Source organism: Amphiura filiformis, chromosome 18 (genome assembly GCF_039555335.1).
Source record: "Amphiura filiformis chromosome 18, Afil_fr2py, whole genome shotgun sequence".
NCBI classification, from domain to species: Eukaryota; Metazoa; Echinodermata; class Ophiuroidea; order Amphilepidida; family Amphiuridae; genus Amphiura; species Amphiura filiformis.
The window spans coordinates 20,420,022-20,431,937 of record NC_092645.1 but is presented as its reverse complement, the minus strand read 5'-3'; the positions used below and the strand labels follow the sequence as shown (position 1 = coordinate 20,431,937).

Sequence of the window (11,916 nt, the reverse complement as noted above, 5' to 3'; positions counted from 1 at the left end):
CGTTACTATATAATTAAATGAATGCTTATAAAAATGAAACATGTCTTTTCCCAGAATTAGAATGCATAAACTGAAATTAGTCTTAGTACAAGTCTTTGGACTAGATTTTCACAGGATACTAAAAACACCCTAAAACGCATATTTTGGCCCTTATTTCCAAAATATGGCCAAATATTAAAATTTTACTTTTATTGCCAGTTAGGACTAACTGAAGGATTGGGATTTTGCTACAGGGTCTTAGCTAGCCACCCGTCTAGACCCCGGTCCCCGCACTCCATACATACGCGGGTATTCATGCTTGTCGGTGAACTTTAAAAACACCCCCTTTTGCATCTCATTTCGCGAAGTTTTTAGGGGAAAAACACCCCTTTTTTTAGCAATTTCGCGAATTATTTGCCCTTCGACAATACCCCTATTTTCGCTAAAACACGAACGATATTTCTAACATACCCTTTTCTGACCGAAACGCGTAGGCTGCTCCATGAAAATACCCTTTTTTTGTAATTTCGCGAACACGTGGTTTGAAAAAACACCCCTTTTTTGTGTGTTTCGCGAATCGCATTTCTTCATCTGAAAACACCCCCTATTTCGCGAAATTTTCGACGAGCATGAATACCCATGGATGTACGGAGTGCGGGGACCGGGGTCTAGACGGCCAGTTTGCTCTTGGGACGGGCAAAATTAATGCCTTTGACAGATGCTATATTATAAATTGTATGTTTTGAGAAGCTAATTGCCCTTTTTAGTAGACCCAAATTGTAGAACAAGGCCATATCAGCACATATTTGAACTCTCTGAACCCCCAATGGGCTATAGCCTATAGATGTCTGATAAATGTTTTAAAGGTCAAATTAGGACAGGCAATTTTATTCAAATGACGGGCAACCCTCAATTTCTAGCTAAGACCCTGTTTTGCTATGTTTCATTTGGCAAAACAGGATAATAATATTTGTTTAAAATTTTCCAAAAAAATAGTGCTGTATTTTTCTGGAATAGTTAATAGGGCAGTAGATAATGAAGGAGGCTGGACTTTGGATGATGGATAACAAAGATAAGTACTGTCATCCTTATCAGTTTACTGGCAGTAACTGGTGTTATCAATTATTTTAGGAGCTGTGCAATAATTATGAGCTTTGGGGATCGTAAAATTGTGGAGAAGGCAATGATGTTTTGGCACGCCGAAATATTAAAATGCTCCGAAAAGAGAAAAGACAGTACAGAAACGCTGATGATAGAATTTTCCTGCTTGCTGTGGAAGATATTTTTGGCACACTGTTTGGAAATTTTACCCCCCTAGTACATCTATAGGCTTATAAGTATTGCACAGCCCCTTAAAAAGAGTTAACAGCACATCTGGATGTATTCACAAAATGTTACACAAGCTCAACAATTTATGGCAAAACATAATCCATGATAATTAATAAAAGTGTCTAACTCACCAAGGTCCTGACTTGGTCCACTTCTTTTACCACAAAACAGCTTGTTGACATTTCCCGGAAATGACGATATTTTTGTTTTGAGCAGTGGATCGTATATGTGGTCGAGAAAACGATACCTTTGTCACGGTTTATTGCTTTGGCCTCCTTTTTCCGGATGTAGATTGCTTCCCTTATTTGGTCCAAAGCAATCAACCACGATGAAAGTATTTTTTATATTTTTTCAACACTTTGACGTTCATGACTATTTGTATTTTCTAGTGATGTGGTCGGCACCGTTTTTTATTGTCGACATGTCGATATAATTCGTATACCGACGTCGACAGTGTGTCGACATAAAAAAAATTCTAAAAAAAAAAAAAAAAAAAAAAAAATTTTTTTTAATTTTCAAAAATATTTTTTTAGAAAAATCAAGTTATTAAACTGACTTGTTATTCAAGGTTGGAAACCAGAGAAATACTGCTACTCAAAAAAAAAATGCCAATTTTTTTTACAAAGTTGGAAAAAGTTGTACATTTTAATTACTTTTGTTTCTATTGAACAGCTAGCAATGCATACTAATTCAATGTGTCCCTGACTGTTCAATAGAAGCAAAGGTAATCAAAATGTACAAGTTCATCCAACTTTGTAAAAAAATTGGCATTTTTTTTTTTTTTTTTATTTCTCTGGTTTCCAACCTTGAATAACAAGTCAGTTTGGGCCTATAACTTGCTTTTCTGGCCAAAAATATTTTTTGAAAACTAAAAAAAAAAAAAAAAAAAAAAATTTGTAGCGACATGATTTTTTGATGTCGACATGTCGGCATACGTGCCGACGTCGACATTATGTCGACATAAGGCATGTCGACCACATCACTAGTATTTTCGTAAATTTGTATTTGCTAACATGAGCCTCATGCACTAGCGTTGAAACACAATTATAGTATGTGCACTATAATAAGAACATGGGAATTAGAAATTTAAGAGTTTGAACAAACAATTTTTTTCTCAGATTTTGAGTCCAATACTAAATTTGGCTTTGGTGGTAACCAATCCCATAGCGTATGCTAAGGGGCTGTGCAATAATTATGAGCCCTTACCCCCCAGTTAAATTTCCAAATGCTTGCCCCTCTCTGCCTGCCAAAAATTGCTTCCTCCCCACCTTTCGCCCTGCCAAAAACCTTGCCCTTCCCCCTTGCACATGTAAAATTTTGGGATCCCAATTTGCAAACCTTAAATGGTCTAAATGTATATTGTGACTCGCGCAGCGACCAGGAAAATTTGCATATTTTCGTACTGTTTTCCTAATCCCTTTTAGAGTGTGTTATTTAAAAGGCGCCCCATGAATGTGTGCCAAAAATTGGCTTCCCCTCTCCCTTGGGTGGCCAAAAATTCTTGCCCCCCCTCCCACCAACTTCACCCTCCCCCTCCCCCAGGGCTCAAAACTATTGCATAGCCACTATAATCCAAAATGAAGAGTGACACAAGTTTTGTCTGGTATAAATATTGCATAATCTTTATTTCTGCCACGGTTTCCGCAATGGTTTCATTTTAGACTCTGTCAATGGAGCCTCAGTTGGTTTTATATCCAAAATCTCAATCCCAGGGATCTCTTGCCCTGATTCAACTAACTTCAAGATTTCTAAGAATGAGGCTGGGTATGGAGGTGGGTCAGAGTTCACATGATCAATGGCAGAGTTCATAGGATCCGAGTTGATTTCACTAGGGTCAAGAGTTATATCTTGTAATTTTCTGCTTGAAGAATCAGCAGCAGCTGAATCAGAATGAGGTATAGTCTTAACAAAAGTGTCTGAAGAGAAGGGTCCAGAGGGAGGTGAGTCACCTGATATACCTTTATCGCCTTCTTTACATTTCACAGCACTAATGTCTTCAGTTTCAGACAATGAAAAGGTCTCCACAGAAGAAAGGTGGTCTGAAGACTGCATCTGGAGATTGGAAGATCCTGAAGCAGAAGTTGCAGACAGTGATGAAGCACTGAAATTACTTGGCACAAGTCTTGGTGTTGGTAAGGCTTTCCTATCACCAATGCCTGATGACAAAGTCTGTGTAGAAAGCTGGTGGTCTTCACACTGTTCCATCAGGAGATCTGAAGATGGTGAAGTCAATGATGATGAAGTATTTGATTGTCTTGGTGCAGGTGTGCCATTCCTATCACCAACACAGGACAAAGTCTGTATGGAAGGCTGGTGGTCTTCAGACTGCTCCATCAGGAGATCTGAAGATGTTGAGGTCAATGATGATGAAGTATTTGATTGTCTTGGTGCAGGTGTGTCATTCCTAGCACCAACACCTGACAAAGTCTGTGTAGAAGGCAACTGGTCTTCAGACTGCTCCATCAGGAGATCTGAAGATGTTGTGGAAGAAAATGTTGATGGTGCTGAAGTGCCATATTGACAAGTTGGAAGACTTTGAACAGGTTTTACCATTGGCAAGATCTTGCTCCTATCTAAGTTTGGATCATGGTCACCATTTCTTGACCTAGAGACAGGGTCTTCACCTTGTCTACTTACTGGTAAAGTGACATCTTCTGTGTTTGGATCTTGGACAACCATCTTCAATCTTGCAGAAGTTTCTTGTTGTTGGGATAGCCATTTCTGGTAGTCTTCTTTGCTCACTTTATCAAAAAATCTGTGGAAAAGAGAAGATGAGACAACACTTTCAACGTTAACCCTAACACGTCCCAATCCAACAGAATTAAACACAGAAAACCTGTCCGCATACCTGTGGAAACGCTGGCCAGGCCAGCGAAACACCGCAATGGCTACAGGTATGTGATCGTCTGCGTGGCATGCGAGGGGTCTAAGAGTCAACTTCTTGGTTTATCTCCTCTCCTTTTTTGTTTGTTCTCTCCCTTCCGATAACAAAAAAAACCTCTGGGTGTTAGGGTTAATGAAAGAATTTTTCCATAGATCGAGACATATATAACCCTAACACTACCCAATCCAACACCAAAAACCTGTCCACATACATGCATACCATGTGATGCAATGACACAATCACCCCAAGTCATATATACCCATGGAAATGGTGGCCAGGCCAGTAAAACAGAGCTTGCTCAGTAGCGTAGCCAGCGGGGCAGAGTGCCCCCCTGACAAAAAAATGAAAGAAAAAGTGCCTCTCTAACAAAAAATGAAAGAGAAAATCAGGAGGGCAAAGGAAAAGAAAAGGGCAAGGAGCCCCTTTTCTAGCAAAATTCAGGGCCAAAGTAGTGTAAAATACAAACATTTTCCGCGCTACGCGCGCACATTGTAACAGTAAAACCCTTTTTTAGCCGGATAATGGGCGAAAATAGTGTAAAATACCATTTTAAGCGCGCACATCATCCCAATAAGGCCCTTTCGGGAAGTTCGAAGACATACATTCTCTATGTATTGTATGATGCAACTGCAATTTTTTTCATCGGTGCCCCAAAATTTTTATTTTGCCCCCCTGACCAAGAAAGCTGGCTACGCCCCTGGTATGTGATCGTCTGTGTGGCACGTGAGAGGTCTAAGGGTCTAATCCAAGGGGTACCAAGTTAGTTCTTTGTTCATCTTCTCTTCTTTTTTGTTTGTTCTCCCCCTTGCGATAGCAATAAAACCTCTGGGTATTAGGGTTAATGAATGTATTGTTCCATAGATTGAGGCATGTTAATTATTGCAAAAATTTGTCACAAAACAAAAGGTTGTTATTATGACTTTTGCTGGGCAAAAACCATTTTCCCACTTTCATTATTTACAAATTGCATCATTTTTGGACATCACTGATATTATTCATCTGTGTACTACTACAGCCTTAATGTTTTACCCTAAAGAAGATAGTAACAAGAACAGGGGTTCTCAAATATTTAAAGCCTTAGACCAGGGGTTCTGAGATATTTAAAGCCTTAGACCAGGGGTTCTACATGCTTGATCCATTCCACCAACCAATTATGGTTGGCCCTTAGCTCTGGAATAAACATTTCACACAGATCCTTGAAATGAATTTGGCCCTCCGTGGCTCATGTGCACATATAATTGAGAGCCATTGCCTTTTACATTATCTTACCTAGAGAAATAAAACAATTTTGCCTCAAGCTCCAAATCTAGCCGGTTTGAATCACGTCCAGCACCCTCTGCTTGCAACTGCTTCATGACCTGCTGAACCCCAGCCTGGTAAGGAGCATCATGGGTAAAGTCATAGCTGTGGAACTTTGCATAGATGGCTGCCTTTTGACTGTTGAGGTATGATTTCAGAGAAGACACATTGGCTGGCTGGGGGAATGGTAGATTCCAAATCTCATTTTCTTGGATGTGATCTACTAGGAAAAAAAATGACACAATGTGTAAAAGCCTATAAAAATGTAATTTATAGTACTTTTATAAAACTTTTGTTTCAAAATTAGTACCTGCACCTTCTGCTGTTACATTACATTGGACTATTCCAGTTGAAATCCATACACCCCCTATGGAAGACCTGACCTATATCTCCCACACAGGGTGTGTGAATTCAAATGGAGTCACCCATTGAGGTATCCTAAAGTTCCCACTCCCTGTGTGCAATTGGGGTACAAAATGTATGTGGGTTTTATTGTAAATTGTAATAGCCCATTGTTATGCATGAAAATGTTCACAAGTAACTTTTTTGATACTATAGGGGACCAAGTTAAGGTGGTACTACACCCCTTGATAAATTGACTATTTTTGCATTTTTCTCACAAAATAATAACACACTGTCCTGGTATAGGTAACAAAAGTTATGTATATATTATAGGGCAAGGAATCCAGTTACTATAGTACACTGGAATTTCAGTGACTCAAGACAAGCTTTATGCTATTTATGATCAGAAGAGAGGTACCGCTAGAATGTACCTCATTTCTTAACATATAATGAGCCACTTGAAATTTCAGTGAAGTAATTGGATTCCTTGCCCCTATACATAACTTTTGTTACCAGTGTGTAGTTATTTTGTGAGAAAAATTGAATTAGTTACAACATTTATCAGGGGGTGTAGTACCACCTTAACAACCCAAAAGTTTGATGATGTTCTTACTAGTTTTGTTTCATAGCGGATCCTTCCCTCCCAATCTGTAATGAAACTGGAAGTGCATCAAAATAACATTAATGTTTTTAAGGGCATAAAAGAAACACACTTAACAGTTTTGAATCTCCCCTTCCTCCCTAATGAAGCTAGTTTTGTTAACAGGATGACATTGATCTTTTTGGATGTTAGATCAGGTGGCGTGAGGTGGGATTCTAAAACTTTATCTAAAAATATGCCAAAGTTGAAGAACGCAAACCCAAAAGGCCAATAGTGAACTTTCTGTTCAAATTAAAACTAATAAACTTGCAAAAAAATGGGAAAACTTCACAATTATTATCTTTTACAATAACTATGAAAAATTACCACTTTTCTACAATTTTGTAGAATATTTGAAAAAGCCACTCATCTAAATAAATTTTTCAAATATTTGCAATCACCTAAAAAGATACCTGAGCTGAGAGCCTCTAAAATGGGAAAACTCAAAATTTTCAGAATTTGGGGAAAAATCCAGGCAATTAGTTTCCTCCACATTTTGCGACCCATTATTGCTATATTGCTGGAAATGTTATATCCTTCTCAGCAGGGCTCGAAAAAAGGAGGGCACAAGGGCCCTCGGCCCCCGAAAATTAGCGAGGGCCCGCAAAAGATACATCCAGTGGGCCCAAATGGCCCGCAAAAAATTTACAATTCTTCTCACTTTTTTGTGGGGTTCATAGGTTAAAACCAATGGCCCAAATTTGGGCCCACAAAAGTTTGTGAGGGCCCCCAAACATTTATGATCGAGGGCCCAAATGCCCCTGAGAAATTTTCTGGCTTATTTCAAGGCCTGCTTCTCAGTCACATGTATATACCTGTAGACCCATCTTTTACAGTTTCCTATAAGAAATCCATTCTTTTTCACTTACCAATGACAAGTTTTTCCACCAAGATCCTTAATGGTTCCACAACATCGCACCACACTTGAAGAACACCCACATCCTTCACAGCAGGCCCATCGGCATCCCACAGTACACAATGGCCGATGCAAAAGTTAACAAAACTCTGCAATCCGGACAGACTAGTCAACTTCTTCGAATGAGGATAATTCTGAGCCACTTCTTGCAAACTCTGTTTTGTCAGAAACTCACTGATTTTATTGATGGATTCTTTAAGTGCATTTGATTTGTTTTGGTAAGTTATTGTTGCTAAAAGCAAAAGACCTAAAGTGGTTACAGAGGCTGATGTATCAGTTTGGTTTGAAGCGGAAGCTAAATCATTAGACTTGACAATATCTTGATGATCCCTGACAGTCTCATCCTCTGAAGACATCACATTTACTGCTTCATTTTCACCATGATGTGTAATACTTGACACTGTTGAACTTTGCTTTCTGGTTACATCTGATGATGATGAGATTGATGATAATGATGATGATACCTGAATAAGATTTGACCTTGTGTCAAGAGTCAAAAGTTCATGGGTGTAGTCTCTTACACAGCACTGAGTGGGTCCAATGAATTGCTGTATATCATCTAGATTCCATAGAACTTGGCAGCTGCTTGGAGGCTGTTGATCTGCCATGTTCTGGGATAAAATGAGAACAAATTTGCGGAATGAAAATTCAAACTTGAAAGATAATTATATACTTAAGTACTTTTGAAAAACACTTGATAATTCAGCAGGCAGTATTTAGGCTGCATTATTTTTTTCTCTAATTAGGAGGATGTTCATGAATTGAAGAGGCAGGAGATTTTAAGTTTTGGGGATTTTTTTTTTTGGGGGGGTTCAATGCAAAATAGCATTGCCAGCAGATTTTGTCATCGCTTTCCATCGCATTCTTGAAAAACGATGATGTACGTTTTATTTGAAGGCTCTGAAGGGTAGAATGTACAACAAAAATTTCGCAAATGTGAACTATTTTATCATCCTAGTGAGTTGTTGGAGCTTAAATATGAAGTAACACTTGAAAACATTTATGGATCAACTCCAGAAAACAAAAATGCAGGCACGGACAAGAAACAAAAAATTAATTTTATATGGCCTTATGACAATAAGGCCATATGAAATTATATTTTGCTTCTTGTCCCCTCCCATTGCAATTACTGGAGGATACTTTTTGCTTTTAGATTTTTCAAACATTTTTAACTTTGGAATGCTATAGGAAAATTGTACAAATAAATTATAGGTTTATTAGAGAACAATGATCACTTTCCAGTCTCCTCTACAAGTCCAAATTTTGCCCTCTGCTTCAACTTGGATACTTGGTGTACGGGTACTCAGGCTACAGCGCATATACATTTAAGCACAAAATTACCCCAAAATCACAGCCACTAAAATTTGTGCATGCATTAAAAATGACCTAGCTCCCATCACAGAATCAAAGTCAAGAGATAAAAACAGCAAGCAACTATGAACCATGAATTATACCGATTTATATTCTCTCATACCACCATTTTTATTTAATTTATTAGTAAAATATTGAATTAAAATTGACCAGCGTTTTAACTACATACAAGGTGTCCCATATAAAGGTTACATGTAGAAAATGAATCGCATTTTGTGATGGCTCAACATAACAATATCACTTTTTAGATATTATTTATTCATCCTTCTTGCAACTCTTTGCTAAGTTTAAATTAAATATCTTAAAAGCAACTTAACTTATGAGTGTAAGATGACAGGGGTGTCAAGAGTGGCTAACCATCAAAATATCGCACAACGAAAGTTGAACACAAGCACACCTTTGGTTGCATATTGTTTCTTTATTACTTTTTATTTTTCTCTTATTTTTTCATGATTGAACTTTTTGCACAAAAGAAACAAATTGAAAAAATAAATATTGCACACTGAAAATAGATCAGTTTTAGAGCTTCTAGACACTTGGTGGTAACAAATAAAGGAAGATGGTCATTAGAGAAAAACACGTTTTTGATGAAGGCATTTCTGCGTGCTGCTGTGTTATCATGGTTATATGCCAGCTGTAAGATTAATGTTGTACGTTTCGGACTGAACTCTTGAAATAAAACTGAACATGTAACCTTTTTTTGGGACACCCGGTACTATAATTCCCTGTTAAAAACAATACTTCATATCTCCCGCACATGCTTGCCACGTTGACTAAAAGTGAAAGGGGTTATGCACACTGAACACTCTTATACCGGTACAAAACTCTTACCAAACTTAAAGGCCAATTCAGTGATTTGGTCATCCGGACGATCGTAAAAATCATAAATATTCAGATTTTGGTACCGTACCTGTGTCTTTGTCATAGATGTGCTAACATAGCCTGCTAGTGGTTGACCCTAAAGCTATGTATTTAATGTACTGACCGTATAAATTAGCTACCAGTACTGCAAAGTTTTTTGCCAAATTTTTCATTTCAAAAATACCAAATGACAATTTGAATGATTATCCTCAACTTTCAAAAGCAATTTATAAACAATTTTATTTTTTTACACTTGTGCTGGGATTAATGAATAGGACTTTAACTTGTAGCAAACTCCTACATTCCTAGTATTACTAACAAATTCAAATTACGTTTGGGATCCACGTCAATAAGAACTCCTCAACAAAATTGAAAAGATCCAAAAAAGGACCACAAGATTCATCACAAACACCTACATGTATGACAGAACCACCAGTATCACAAAAATGATCAAAGACATACGTGTAGACTGGGATACTATGGAAAAAAGGGAGGACCAACATCGGAGTATACAGTCGCGATGTACGTATGTATGACGCACCGAGATTTGGTGTACCAACACAGGGCCTCCTGGGCCTTGCCAGTCAAAAACTTCAGGCAAACCAGGGTTCAGTTTTTACCAGCAAAAACCTGTTTTTGCTGGCAAAGTGGCAAAAACTAACATAAACCTGTTTTTGCCAAAGTGTTTGAACCAGCAAAAACTCATATAGTCAGCTAAATATTAAAAAGTACTGGTAACACAGAAATCTCATAAACTGTCATTAATAAACAGTACATTGTAACACACAACTTTTAATGACTTGTTCAACATGTTTTTTGTCTCGGCCAGTCCTTAAAATGAAAATGTTTTGAATTTGATACGCCACATTTCAGTTATGCGCTAGAGAGCAATGAAAACCCATGCCTTTAATTGAATGCGAGACGTCTCACCCCAAAACACATTCGCCCCAAAAAGGTTCACCCAATACACAATACATACCACGACCAGTTCGCCCCAATTGACTCACTGTGTAACGTTGCCGAAGTGTGCATGCGACCAATGCCAATCAATACGATCAATCATAACCGTTCCGTCACGGAGATCATTGTAGCATGATTGTAAGCTCAAATAGAATACGCAATTTCTCGCTGTGAAACTCGCTTTTTAGTGCTTCTCTCGCTAATTTTCAACCACGGAAATCTACTGCTGTGCCGGAAACATGCCACTTCGAACCTCTCCACTTCCGTTACACGCCAATTCAATTACACTACACTCCCGTGCACTTTCGTCCCCATTTTTATACCGCTGGTATTGGGGCTGTTGTTGACTGTTTCCTGGTCGATTGCTTGAAGCCCGGCGTGTATATTATAGTATTTAAAGCAAATGGTATGCTGATTGCTGATGGACTGAAGATTGGTACTCGTAACAAAACCATAATGAACGATGATACGCCCGTGTTGCAAAATAAATTTTTGATGTCACACTATATTAGCTTATATTTTCATTAACAATAATTAATTTAATACATGTGTATGTCTGAAATTTAGGCCTTGATTATGTATTTTTTATATAATATTAAATCCTCGTGTACTTTATTTTACATAACAATATTATGCTTTCACGAACAAAGGATTTATCTCATTTTACAAATCATGTTAACTTCATATTTTGTATGATATAATAAGTAGTGTTAAACATGTAAATTACTTATCGCCAGTATGGCTATGTAATAATTTACATATTTAGGTATGGCAAAACAAAACATTATATAAAAAAAATTTTTTTAAAAATTTACCGACTCAAACTCAGTTAAAATAAGTTTGTGATGTTCAAAACTTTCAAAACTTGCAGTCCTATAAACATATTAAATAATGAAACTATTAATACTGAAAATATTTGGCAAATTTTTCAAAGACAAATGAGCACAACTAGCAAAACAAACGCCAGCAGCAGCTTTGAGATATTTTGTGGGTTCCGTGCTGTGCACTGACTTTTTGCTTCTCTTTTTAGCGGCGGATTATTTGCTGCCACTTACACGAAAAAACGCCGGGTGTGATATGTGTTCAATCAACGGTTCCGTGCACCAAGCACGCAAAAGTACTAGAACACACAACGGCGTGCCTTGCTTGACAAGTCCCGGGCTCAGCGTCGCGTGCTTTACACACTGATGTACGATCGATTGCTTGACAAGTCCCGGGTCAAGTAGTCTGCTCTCAATTTGATTAAGACCCGAGAATTACGGGCCGTGTTTTGTGTTTGCAACGAAGGCGTGGGAGGCAGTGCCAAGAAGACAAATCCAATTATTTTGTTTGCAA

The 11,916-nt window shown here is 37.9% G+C and overlaps 1 protein-coding gene across 2 annotated transcripts in view; it reads right to left on the bottom strand.

Moving 5' to 3' along the window:
* Window positions 1-2,886: 2,886 nt before the first annotated feature.
* LOC140139972 (uncharacterized) overlaps window positions 2,887-11,916 on the bottom strand; it is a 130,795-nt gene continuing 121,765 nt past the window's right edge. For both annotated transcript variants that reach the window (XM_072161779.1, XM_072161778.1), the window contains exons 2-4: window positions 7,343-8,000; window positions 5,462-5,711; window positions 2,887-4,063 (exon numbers count right to left, since the gene is read on the bottom strand). In XM_072161779.1, coding sequence (XP_072017880.1) covers window positions 2,932-4,063; window positions 5,462-5,711; window positions 7,343-7,997 — 2,037 coding nt within the window. In that variant the 5' untranslated portion in view covers window positions 7,998-8,000 and the 3' untranslated portion in view covers window positions 2,887-2,931. The remainder of the gene's footprint in view (window positions 4,064-5,461; window positions 5,712-7,342; window positions 8,001-11,916) is intronic.